Genomic DNA, 13580 nt, shown 5'->3' with positions numbered 1-13580 from the left:
CTGGGTAGCCAAACCAGTGTGTCTGACTAACAGATAGGTAGGAAATGAAAACTAGTAGTAATAATGTTAAACAGAAGAAAAGAGGAGAGAGAATGAAGTGTGGGTTGACGGTGAGAGGAACTGTGATAGCAGAGATGGTAGAGAAGAAAGAGGGAGCTTGCAAACTCCAAGTGGCGGTTCACCTACTTCAGTGTCAACGGTGAGTCCTCACCTCATCCTCTCCCTATGGCCTATATTTTAGAAGTGTAGGGAGGGAGGGGGAACTGGGCTTCCGGAGGGACATGGATCATTGGATTGGAGAAATTAGGGCTTTGATAGTGGTTTGAGATGGGTACAAGAAGAAAGTAACGTTAGCAGGAGATCCGTGTTGAAGTGGACGATACTAAGTGCAGGTATTTGCTGTCCGAGAGTAGCTGCTTCAGTATGAGAAGAGACGGTCCTCCATCTCTGATGAGTTTGGGATTGGGATTGTTTGGCCTATTTTGTCCCCACTCCGCCCGCCTGATGCAACAAAGTAGACCCTTGCATGTCTGCCTCCTTAGGCCCATGCGTGTCTGCCTCCTCAGTCCCTGGAGTGCCTCCCTCCTCAGTCCCTGGAGTGCCTCCCTCCTCAGTCCCTGGAGTGCCTCCCTCCTCAGTCCCTGGAGTGCCTCCCTCCTCAGTCCCTGGAGTGCCTCCCTCCTCAGTCCCTGGAGTGCCTCCCTCCTCAGTCCCTGGAGTGCCTCCCTCCTCAGTCCCTGGAGTGCCTCCCTCCTCAGTCCCTGGAGTGCCTCCCTCCTCAGTCCCTGGAGTGCCTCCCTCCTCAGTCCCTGGAGTGCCTGCCTCCTCAGGCCCCGGAGGGCCTGCCTCCTCAGGCCCCGGAGGTCCTGCCTCCTCAGGCCCCGGAGGGCCTGCCTCCTCAGGCCCCGGAGTGCCTCCCTCCTCAGGCCCCGGAGTGCCTGCCTCCTCAGGCCCCGGAGTGCCTGCCTCCTCAGGCCCCGGGGTGCCTGCCTCCTCAGGCCCCGGGGTGCCTGCCTCCTCAGGCCCCGGGGTGCCTGCCTCCTCAGGCCCCGGGGTGCCTGCCTCCTCAGGCCCCGGGGTGCCTGCCTCCTCAGGCCCCGGGGTGCCTGCCTCCTCAGGCCCCGGGGTGCCTGCCTCCTCAGGCCCCGGGGTGCCTGCCTCCTCAGGCCCCGGGGTGCCTGCCTCCTCAGGCCCCGGCGTGCCTGCCTCCTCAGGCCCCGGCGTGTCTGCCTCCTCAGGCCCCGGCGTGTCTGCCTCCGTAGGCCCCGGCGTGTCTGCCTCCGTAGGCCCCGGCGTGTCTGCCTCCGTAGGCCCCGGCGTGTCTGCCTCCGTAGGCCCCGGCGTGCCTGCCTCCGTAGGCCCCGGCGTGCCTGCCTCCGTAGGCCCCGGCGTGTCTGCGTGAGTTTCTCTCGCTTACAATTATTTCCAGAATAACTTTGTTGTCCTGCTAGGTAGCGTTTCGCCAAGGAGCTGCATTGCGTGATTCCTTCCCCTTACTGAAGACTCCCCCTGAAATACTCTCCACGCCATCAGTAACACATATGTACACATTAGGTAAGCCTAACTTTAAATGAGTTCATATGGCGCTGCGAAGGGGTGTTTTCAGAGTGACACTAGGTTGTATTCTCCTGCTGCCAGTGTTAATGAGTTTGTTGCAAGTTTGGGTAAATGTTTGTTCTGTGGGGGCACTATAGATTCTGACATGAAGTGATTTCTTTCTGTGCTCAGTTGCTTTACAGCAAACTTCTGTCCAGAGTTAGTTTGGAGTTCACACTTCTATAATTCCAAATCGCAACAAAATCAAGAATATTTTATGAGTCCCAAGATGGAACGTTGCCTTGCAGTACCAGGGAGTGCAGGGACCGCTTTCTCTGGTACATGGAGCCTGCACACCAGGCATCCTCCCAGGACAGCAGGGACGGAGTCTCGTCTGCTGCTGGACTGTCCTGCCACGTGAAGGGATCGTGTACTTGAAAAAGTGCTAAGAACAGAAGATAATGAAAGAAATGTCCTAAAACTGCACCACTGGCCACCAGTTCTCAAAAGCCACCTGGGCGGGTGGGGGGGGGGGGGAATGGGGGGGGGGGTTGGGGAGTTGTTATAAATCTCTTGTAAAATATATTTGAATCTCTGTTCCACACATGTTCTTGAGCATGAAATTCTGCACCCTGCCAGTAATACTAGCTTGATGAATATTGAGATGCAACATTGCCATATGCAAATCAGTCTGACCCTGTGCCTCGTGGGAACAGTCCAGCCTGAACTGCCAAGCCAGGTTCTCCCTGGACCCGAAACGAGCATCCTGGGAACGGTTTCTGGCTAATCAGCTGTCATCAGCCAGGATAGCTTGAATCCAGTGGCAAAATGAGCAATGGACCCACGTCTGGGCATACCCTGCCAACGTAGGTTGAACAAAGCGATACCAAAGGGGATGATGAATGGAGCGTTGGAGCCCCCCCCCCCCCCCCCCCCCCCAGTCAACTGATCTGGGTTTAATCCATCATCATTCTTTAGCTCACTCCATCACCCCAGTTCAGACACATATGCAAATCAGTCTGACCCTGTGCCTCATGGGAACAGTCCAGCCCGAACTGCCAAGCCAGGTCCTCCCTGGACTGGAAACAAGCATCCTAGGACCGGTTTCGGGGTTTCACTCCTCTTCAACCAGGATTTTAGCCTAGCTGTACCCAGGTGAGTCCCCAGCCTCACCATACTAATAAGCACTGTTTACCACTTTGCCACTTCTAGCACATAAGAGTTTAGATACGGCCTCAGATCTTGTTGCTTCATGAAGCATTAGCGAGAAAGACACAATGTTGAGACTGCAAATATAGGTGAGGAATAAGAAATTATAATATATATGGAAAGGACAAACCTTCGTATAGAGGCATGTCCCTTATGTTCGCATTAACGGCACGTTTCTTGGAACCTTTTCTGTGAAGGTGCCTGGTTTCAAAAAAATCATAAAAGCAAATCATACTCGTTCTAATATATGTGATGTTTAAAATTGGGATATTCTACATGTGATGTTTCTTTTTAGCTGTACAAATCGTTGAAGACTCATGCATTATAAGAGAAAATCCCCCCAGATTTACATAATGAGCTTACTGAAGGTCTCCTCTGGGTTCCATTACTTTATATATAGTGACTCTCCACTCTGGTCTTGCAAGTGCACATCCCATAGAGGTCAAGTGATTTGCAGTACCCTGATGTCGCACGGTTTGGGGTATCTTACACCGTATATTATCACATGTGTTGGATACCAAAGTAGAGAGCCAGCAGGAGACTCTGCCTAAATTCATTAGCGTATAAACCTCTTTAAAACATTACCCCTCCTAGATTTTGCTCATTAGTAGTAGAGTGTCTTCGCGCTTAGCTGTGAAGTGTGTGGCCTTTCGATCTTCTAAGTGCTGAGAGATCCATCTTAACACCATGGCGCACCCCCGTGCCACCATCACACGAACCACATTTTACTGATATAAACCTGATGTTTTGGCCTAAGTGGTCTAGAGTTGTACTAAAGAGCTAGAGAACCAACCAGATGTTCCTGTAGGCCACCACCATTGCCTCCTGTTGCAACAAAAGTACTGAGGTGTGCACCCTGGACTTGAGAGGTGTGTAACCCATAAAACAATCTTTCCATATCCCGAATCCTACTGAAGCTGAACACTGGGCTCTGCCTAGTGTTGGGCAGATTTGTGGGGGGTGGGAGCAGCAGGGTGGGAGTATTTTAATAGATACCTGGATCCTGCTGCCCAGTCACTCATGGGTTTTTCAATTTTTGTTCTTTCCATTAACCCCTTTTGTTCTTTTCTGCCCAGGGCCTGAGTGAGCCAGCTCCCTTCTCGGACGAGCTTGAGAAGGACTACAGCCAGCCCTACAAAAGGTTGACGCTAGAGGAGGCAAAGATGGGAACCCCAGGTACTCGCCACTACTACCGGAAGCCTTGCTTTCTCTCTAGGTGTTTGTTTTAAGTACAGGAGATCCTCTGTCCTAGTGCTGACTGGTCTTCTATGCATGCTGCACAGTTATGAAAAATGGAACCAACTGTTTTCAGCCATAGGACAGCTGCTGCAAATTGTGTGTGCTTGTAGTGGATTGCAGAATGGTGGATTGTAGTTGGGGGAAAAAGCGAAGGACCAAGTGAAAGTTGATACTTGACGCCCAGCTCATCCTCTCCCTCACCAAGGAAACCAACATCACCAGGTGCAATTTCCAAGATGGGATGAAAGACGTCGCAACCTGGATGAGCAAAAGCTGCCTGAAGCTCAACTCGGAGCAAACAGAAGTCCTCATCCTCTGCTCCACCCACTCCGCATGGGACAACACCTGGTGGCCCCCACCCTCAGAAATCCACCCAACCCAATGGACCATGCACGTAACCTCTGCATCATACTCCGCTCTTCCCTTACCATGTACCACCAGATCAAAGCCGTATCCTCCACGTTCTTCAACACCCTCCGCATACTTCGCAAGAACATCAAATGGATCCCCCCTAACTAAAGGAAGACAATTTCCCTCGCACTCATCACCAGCAGACTGGACTACGGAAACGCTGTCTATGCCAGAATCCACAACAAATTTCTCCGCAAACTCCAGACCGTCCAGAACCCGCAGCCAGACTTATCTTAGACATCCCACAACATGACCACATCACCAAACTCCTCAGCGACATCCACTGGCTCCCTGTCGAAAGAATAACCTTCAAACTGCTCACACATGCCTGCAAAGCCCTCCATAACACAGGTCCCCAATACCTCAAAGAATTATTCACCTTCCATGCCCCTAGAGAAACCTCTGCCCTGCCAACCTCGCCCTAACCACGGTCCCTCACATCCACAGAACAGAGCAGGTGGCAGATCCTTCTCCTACCTCGCAGCCAAGACCTGGAACGAACTTCCCCCTCGCATCCGACGAAGCCAGACACTGCAACAGTTCAGAAAGGACCTCAAGGCCTGGCTCTTCGAATATCCAACTGAGCAGCTCGCACCCCCTAGGCCCCCCCACCTCCGCCGCATCACCCAACCCAACCCCCCCCAGCACCTTGAGACCCTCTAAAAACGCTCGATTGATTGATTGATTTATTGATACTTTCTGTGATATACAGCAAAACCTATGTAATAGTCAGTTTGAGAAGGGGAATCGCATTCTATGACGATCATGCATGTTTTTTGTGTTAGCATGTCCTATAAATGAGTTCAGACGCTGCGTTTGGATTGACTGCTCTCCACTGACGTCTTTGTGCTTCTTTGTCCTAGTGGACCGGCCGGTGAGAGTGTACGCCGATGGAATCTTCGATGTGTTCCACTCTGGACATGCTCGGGCGTTAATGCAGGCAAAATGCCTCTTCCCAAATACTTACCTCATTGTAGGAGGTAGGAAGAACTCTTGTTCTGAGTTTATTCATTTTCTTTCTGATGCTCAAATGGCTTGCATGATGTGTACAAAGAAAATTAAGTGAATTTTGTGTTACGATTGACTACTGATCAGCTATTGACCTCCAAGAAGGACATGAGGAAGTTTCCTCCATGTTTCTTCTTTGCAGACACAGGAGGGAGTAGCTGCGAGAACCTTCTTTTATCAAATACTCATTCTTGTCTCTGCATGTACAGGTATTTCCGCCCACTGCTGAGGGTTAACCTTGCTCTTCGCTCTGGTCCCTGAGGCCAGGTCCTCTCCAGCTTCTACCAGGGGTTGGCATGAAATGGCTCCTATGGTGCATGGTGAAGGTTGAGGCCTCGGATGAGGAATAGTGGCTTGTGTTTGGGCCCCCGAGTGATGTGTAAACTATTACTTTGACTGAGTTGTACAAGGTGTGCTTTCCCACCCACAGGTGACACTGGTGAACTGGGTTCAATGCACCATGGATGAATAGAAAGGCAGGTTACTGTAGCCCCGCGAAACACTATTCTATGTGTAATTGAAGTAGAGATGTTGCTTTTGGGTTATTAACAATCCCTAAGGAACGGATCAGGGACACCTTGATAACTTAACAAACCTATTTCTTTATGATCGATATCACACACACACGTGCACTGTATTAAGAAGAAAGGACACTTTAAAAGTATTTATTACTACAGGAACAATATGTTTCTTAGGACATCTAAAACAACTACACAGAATATTATTAGAACAGCAAGAAGGCACGGTCTAAATAACGAGAATAAAATGAACATTTCTAGCATTTTTTTAAACGTCATTTAAAACAAAACCGAACACCCCAACACCTATTACTATTCACTACACTCTGAGAGCATGGGAGGCAGAGCAGCTTGCAGACTAGAGTTTCACAAAGAGAAGAGACACACTGTCTTTGAAAGCAAAGACTGTCTTTGTCAGCCGGAGCATGAAGACAGTATTCCCCATGAAGGGCAAGCACACAGTGGGACTTTACTTTATCTGCTTCAGGCTTCAGGCAAGATGTAGCATCTGTAAAGTGTGCTGGTAGTAGGGGAGACCGTCTCTGCCAGAATCTCGAGCAGTAATCTGGGGTGAATGACATCTCCTGACAAGCGGTAGAGTGGCAGTCCTTGTACATTAAATTTGATCAGGAATTGGAGTTTCTGACATAAGTTTAGGAGTGTCTGACATAGAATATGTGCATCAAGGTGTGCATCCCTGGGGTTTCCTTATGAACATATAAGGTAAAAAGACGTCAATTCAGGCTACATTATTTTGCTTATATGTCTGTATGTGTTCTTATTTAGCCATGATGACCTGGTGAAAAGTATACATTTGACCCAGATAAGTGTATCAAGTTTTACATCTGTCATTAGTTGAAGTACGTGACGCTCTAATAGTTTTAAAAAAATATTGTTGGACGATATCTGCTTCAAAGGGCCGACATTACAATGGTTCTGCTTAAGTCTCTCTCTGTCTCTCTATCTCTCTCTCTCTTTTTCTCTCTCCCCTCTTTCTCTCTTCCACTCTCTCTCCTTCTCGCTCTCCCCACCCTCTCGCCTACTCTCTCCCTGTCCCTTTCTCCCCCTCTGTCTCTCCCTCCTCTTTGTCACTCTCCCTTCGCTCTCACTATTCTCTCACTTCTCTCTTCTCTCACTCTCTCTCCCCCTCTCTCTCCCCCTCTCTCTCCCCCTCTCTCTTTCTCTCTCCCACTCTTTCTCTCTCCCACTCTCTCCTTCCCTTTTTCTCCCACTCTCCTCTTTCACTCTTCTCTTCCTCTCTCACACTCTTCTCTCTTCTCTCACTCCTCTCTCTCTTCTCTTCTCTCTCACTCCTCTCTCACTCCTCTCTCAGACTCTTCTCTCTCCCACTCTTCCCTCCCACTCTTCTCTCCCACTCTTCTCTCCCTCCCACTCTTCTCTCCCTCCCACTCTTCTCTCCCTCACACTCTTCTCTCCCTCACACTCTTCTCTCCCTCACACTCTTCTCTCCCTCACTCTTCTCTCCCTCACACTCTTCTCTCCCTCACACTCTTCTCTCCCTCACACTCTTCTCTCCCTCACACTCTTCTCTCCCTCACACTCTTCTCTCCCTCACACTCTTCTCTCCCTCACACTCTTCTCTCCCTCACACTCTTCTCTCCCTCACACTCTTCTCTCCCTCACACTCTTCTCTCCCTCACACTCTCTCTCCCTCTCCTTCTCTATCTCGCTCCTCTATCTTTCTCTCTCTCTCCCTCTCTTCTCTCGCTCTCTTCGCTCTTACCCTTCTCTCTCTTTTTCTCTTCTCTCTCTCTCTCTCTCTCTCTCTCTCTCTCTCTCTCTCTCTCTCTCTCTCTCTCTCTCTCTCTCTCTCTCTCTCTCTCTTTCTCTCTCTTTCTCTCTCTCTCTCTCTCTCTCTTTCTCTCTCTTTCTCTCTCTTTCTCTCTCTTTCTCTCTCTTTCTCTCTCTTTTTCTCTCTCAGTCCCCTTCCTTCCCTGTTCTGGTTTCTCTCCCCCTTTGTACCAAACATAGGGGGGCAGAGGTGGGATGAGGTAATGAAATGGAAACTTGTGTGAGGCGAGGATTCCGTACTTGTGCCAGGTGAGTCACAGTTGGAGAGGCATTGACTCAAAACTCCTGACTCCTGTTTCACCTTGTTAGTGTGGGCCCCTCTGCTGCATTGTTCATCTGTCCTGTACAGCGACAGCATCATGTTGTGCACGGTGACCCCAAGCAGCAGCTTTGCCCTTGTGGTGCAGCAGGCATCAGCAGTTCAAGGGAAGTACTGCCCTCTTATGCCTGTGCTGTGCTTGTGTGTAGGCTGATGACGTGCAGTGGTGGCCGTGATGTGAAGTGGATCTGGTGTGCTGTGCCAAGACCCAGGAAGCACAGTAAAGCATGTCACCCAGAGGCACTGGATACAAAGCTTGCAGACTCCGGCAGGAGCCCAGTGGGAGCTTACGCTAGAGCGGCTCAAACTGAAGAAGGACAATTTTGTTCTCATAACAAAGATACTACAGTGGAAATGACTGGGTGAGCACTCACAGGGCAGCCGAGCCCTGACGAGGGGGAGCATGGGCTACCCGTGGACTCAAAGTCACGAGTGTTTCATGTAGAAAGACTATAGCAGTATATGCATGTTAATGGCATTGCTGAAAACACACGTGTATGTTTGTCGTGGTGGGAAACGGCTGAAGTCTAATCAAGAACAAACAACAAAATGATGGAAGGAATGCTTGACTTCATCGCAGCCTCTGGTGATCATCCTGGCCGCTTTCCAGTCCATCCTACCACTCTAGCCAGTGACTTGCTAGATAAAAAGCATTCTTGGCCCTGCTGCTATAGGAGCACAGTTCAGACCCATCTGCAAGGCCATGTCCACTCAAGATGTGGAAAGTAGCAACCTCACACCGGTGTCTAATTGTTCATTGATGTGCATCTTTTTAGGTGTCGCCTTCTTGCCACCACTGCATCCATTAAGGATGGAGGAGAATCAACACAGCCAGAAATCAGAGTGGATGTGTAGTTATTCTATTTCCAGGTTGACCAGTGTAGGTGCATACTCCGGTTTTTACCCCCGGCAGTGCTTCCAATGGCGTGGCTCTCACAGAGCTGACAGTTACAAGGTGGCTAATGCTAGGAGAGAGCAGCAGCATTCTTTAATGAAGGACATCATTTCTTCCCCTACCTGGGGCAGTGCCCCCGCCGCCGCTGCATTTGTTGGGGAGGAGTTTTGTAGGAGGGATGCAAGGCAGCAGCTTGTCAAACATTGTTGCAATGATACCGGTGCAAGAGCCTTAGCCTTGGTTGGAGGATCCTTGGCCAGCACATTTCATGTTGCTTTGCTTTTCTTTTTTTGCTGATCTGTGGCCCCTCTGTATGAGTGCTCTCTAATGCTGGGTAACCCATCAAAGATAAAGAAGCTCCCGAGCACATGCAGTACCCGCCTGATGAAAGAATACATATATGTCACTCAGGAACTCCAACCGGTCTACGAACTAGAGCCAACACTGGAAGTTGGGTCGGAAAGGCCAAGTGTTAATAGTCTACAAATGGATCTACGTTTGCCTACATCCCCAACTGCCAAGTTGTCTTTACCTCAGCAGTGACGGAGCTTTTAAAAGAAATATGTTTTTATGATATGGTGCCTTCTACTTGTTACCTGACAACACTAATTTGTGTTTAGTATGCAGTGACGAGCTGACGCACACATTGAAGGGCTTCACGGTGATGAACGAGGCGGAGCGCTATGATGCCGTACAGCATTGTCGCTACGTTGATGAAGTGGTGAGAAACGCGCCATGGACGTTAACGCCGGAGTTCCTAGCGGAGCATCGGGTAAGGTTTGTGGTGATATTTTAATCGCTTGTGTGTGTGTGTCAATATATCTGTGTTTTTAAGTGGCACAGAAAAACACAACTCATTTCAAACTGTTAGTTCCCAATGGGAGTTTAAGGTCCCAGGTTCTTGCTCTAGTTCCACTGGGGGAGGTACCTACTCCAAGCCTCACAGGTAGTTCTTTGAACAAGAGCCCAATGTTGTGGCTGCTACTAAATTTCCTTGTAGTTGCTCCTTGCTTTACAGCACAGAAGCTAAATGAAAACTTGGTTGACTAATTCTAGCCTTTTCACGAGATTTTAACAAAAGTCTGAAATAATTTTGTTTTGTGACCCATCCACTTCATGTACGTGTGGCTCCATATTGTTGGGCCTCTTCTGAATGGCTTCCTAAATACTTTATAGGGAGCCTGGATGCTTGTGGAGGGACATGTGGCCTTTTGGTGTAGTTAAGGCCCAGATAACATGATGAAATATTCAAGGGTTGCAACTGATCAGACTTGGATTATAAATTTCACTGACCACATTGGGTGGGTTTAATCCGCTGCAGGGCCAGTTTCAGAGCTCTGCTCAGTCTAAATGCTCCTTTTTGCGATCTATATTTTACATCAAATTACCTTGTATGTTGTTTAGACACCGAAATGTCCTCTCTCCATAGAGGCCTGCTGAAATAAATCAAGTGCATGTTTATCAGTAATCGACCCAGCATTAGCTCATCCAATCTTATATCCCAAATAGACAGCAAAACAAATGAATATAAAAAACAAAGTATACAATACGAACCGAGATGCCGGCTGGGGTTGCAAAAGTAGTTTATTGCCTATCCTTTTATTTAAACTGTTTAAAATTCTGTACTCAAAACATTTAATCTTTCATTTTACTATCAGCTTCCCACATGTTGTGTGCCTCCTGTGTCTGGGAACAGTCTTTGTTTGACAGAATGGCCATTGTAATGAAAACTAGATCCCAGATGGCTCACAGAGGCTAAAGTCACCGATTCTAGCTGTGGACCCCACGCCTGCATTATGGGATATGCTGTAGTAAAAATAGCTCACATTAGTTCACAGCGGCTACAGACGTATTGTATTATTAATAGTTGAAACCAAAGAACAGAGGGTAGAGGCTATTTAGATCCACACTCCACAGATGAATAATGTGTCTTAGTATCTGATAGTGCACAAAACTAGGGAGCACTCCCCTCTATGCTCCCCAAAAATAGGAACTAGTCCTATAACAACATTCAATACAATTAAATGTTTCACATCAAAGTTCAAAAACAATTGGCACATAAAGAAATGTCCAGATCCAAGATGTGTATTTCTTGACAAAGTCTCTTTATTTTTCATAAAAGGATTTTTCTTTAATGTTCCATAAATAAATGTTCATAGCCAACACGTTTGGTCTCCCAAGAGACTTCTTCAGGGCTTCGCAGTATGGCATACAATATGTTCTTTAGAGCACTTTTCTATAAGTTTCACAGACTCCGTAGCGGCATAGTAACCACCTGCATGTAGACAGCATTAACTTTGCTCGAAAGTTAACGCTGTCTACATGCTGGTGGTTACTATGGCGCTACTGAGTCTGTGAAACTTATATAAGTGCTCTGAATATTGGATGCTTAAACTGTTGAAAGTGTACGACCATCTAAAGAACATATTGTAGGCCATACTGCAAAGCCCTGAAGAAGTCTCTTGGGAGACGAAAGGCTTTGGCTATGATAATTTATTTATGGAACATTAAAGAAAAATCCTTTGATGAAAAATAAAGAGAAACTTCGTCAAGAAATACACATCTTGTATCTGGACGTTTCTTTATGTGCCAATTGTTTTTGCACTTTGATGTGATACATGTATATCCTACTATATAGTGCTGAAACTCATTGTATTGAACATTGTTCATAGTGGCTTGCAGTCAGCGCGATGTACTACAGGTATGATGTCAGGATGTTGTAGAAAGCTCAGGAGTGATAGTAAGGGTCTGATGTCTTTAGGCAAGTAGTTCTACCATTGAATCTTCTTAAAAAATATAAACACATGTAAAACTGCTGGTACTTGCAACCAATTTTAAACAATATGTAACAGTTGCCAGCTAAAATTAGTTCACCAATATTGTCCAAGTGTTGTTAATCACAATACATTTCATAATATGTTGTCCAGAAGGAATGTTTCAATTCACGTTTGTTGTAAAGGATATAGAATGGAGGTGACATGTGCAGAAAGGTATGATAGAACAGAAAAATACATAAATTTGCACAGCAAGTAACCTTGGAAAAGGTATTAAGAAAAAAATCAAATTCTACCTATCAGTGTAAAATATACTTGCTAATCTATGCATTCCTTAATATGCATTGACCAATATATTCCCAAGGGAGTGTCCTGGTCTCTCTTGAGAAATGTCAAAAAATGCCAAGTTGATCAGCCATTCTATTGAAAAAGCAGAGCTCTGAGGTCAAACTGATTCCGTTACCTCCTGCTCTAGCATCCTCGTGAGTTCCCCCTTGCATGCTGGCCCTGCAGAATGTGATCTTCCTGCAGGATACTCTGAGAGCGTCTTGTGATATATCAGTTCTGCCATTGATGGGTGCTTTCTCCATGTTTGTTGCTGCCCCAATGTTTGTTGCTGCTCCAGCATTCCCTGGTGTAGAGCTGTAATTTGACTTTCTTTATATCAATGGTGTATTTGGCTATTTTTAAGGAGTGATAAGTATAACTAAAAGTCTAGCCGATTGTAGCAGTTTATGTGCATTGTTCCGGCTATTAACCCTCCTAATGTACATTCTCTCACGTTTGCAGATTGATTTTGTTGCGCATGACGACATCCCGTATTCTTCTGCAGGCAGTGACGATGTTTACAAGCACATAAAGGAAGCAGGTGGGTGGCTATCGACTGTACCAGGGTTTGTGGTATTTCTCTGATGGCATAAGTTACTGCAGATGGTCCTGCAGTGGTTATAAGCCTGTGAATTGGACTTGGTTCATCTCATCATTGACCTCAAATTTTATTAACAAACCAAGGAACAGTAGGGTGATACACATGTCCCTGAATAGCTCTCTGCAGTCTTGCTGGAATTAAGTTGCGGCTATTTCAGTATCCTAAAGGTAATGGTATGGGCAATGGAAACCTGATACTGCATAGAAAGAGTTTCTACGCATGCAAAGAAAGGCCATGTTAGGAATGAATAAAGAAAACTTCATATAAAGTTCTACCTAAGAATCCATGTCCGGGTCTTTTGCAGAATATTAAATGTGAACAGATGGCTGGTAATTTTCTCTTAGAAAGGTGACAACCTTGGTTAGAGACCAGTTGCATGGTACCATTAGAATGATCGTGCTCGAGGGATGGTGTTTTACATCGCTGACCTCTGTAAAACCTGTAAGATTAGTTGTTGTAGGTACTGTAAAAAGGGGTTCAAAGACAACCAGTAACCAAAGACCCTTTTATGTTGCCCGGCGGTGTCGCCTCTATGACCCACCAATATTAATCAACGAAGAAGCAGGCGCTGGAGACTGGAAGGCAGGAAACGAGGATTTTATTCTCTCCGGAGGAGAACACATCAATTCAGACAGCAAGTATCATCACGAGGTGCTCTAACCACATTTCTGAGGCCTGGCCTCTTATACTAGGGTTTATGACCTTTATTGCACGTAACACATTCTCGCAACACTTTGATATTTTGAAAGAACATCCTCGGAATCTCCCCTACAGGCCCGTTCCCACATACATTTACAGTTGAATTCCCCACCCTGGTCACAACAGGTGATGATTGTCACGCAGCAGGGCATTCCGCCGATTCACGGAATGCATGGGGTTGATCGGATCTCATAGGGTGGGGGCTTTGATTGGCTCGAGGGTCTTTTGATGG

The 13580-nt window shown here is 47.1% G+C and overlaps 1 protein-coding gene across 2 annotated transcripts in view; it reads left to right on the top strand.

Annotated features, from left to right (window-relative positions):
* Positions 1–13580, top strand: part of PCYT1A (phosphate cytidylyltransferase 1A, choline) — a 170537-nt gene that overhangs the window by 127008 nt on the left and 29949 nt on the right. For both annotated transcript variants that reach the window (XM_086944610.1, XM_086944611.1), the window contains 4 exons: positions 3822–3921; positions 5259–5375; positions 9568–9719; positions 12511–12589. In XM_086944610.1, coding sequence (XP_086800736.1) covers positions 3822–3921; positions 5259–5375; positions 9568–9719; positions 12511–12589 — 448 coding nt within the window. The remainder of the gene's footprint in view (positions 1–3821; positions 3922–5258; positions 5376–9567; positions 9720–12510; positions 12590–13580) is intronic.

Source organism: Lissotriton vulgaris, chromosome 11 (genome assembly GCF_964263255.1).
Source record: "Lissotriton vulgaris chromosome 11, aLisVul1.2, whole genome shotgun sequence".
Taxonomy (NCBI): domain Eukaryota; kingdom Metazoa; phylum Chordata; class Amphibia; order Caudata; family Salamandridae; genus Lissotriton; species Lissotriton vulgaris.
Note: the sequence above shows the minus strand (reverse complement) of the source record. Positions and strands in the feature narration are given on the sequence as shown.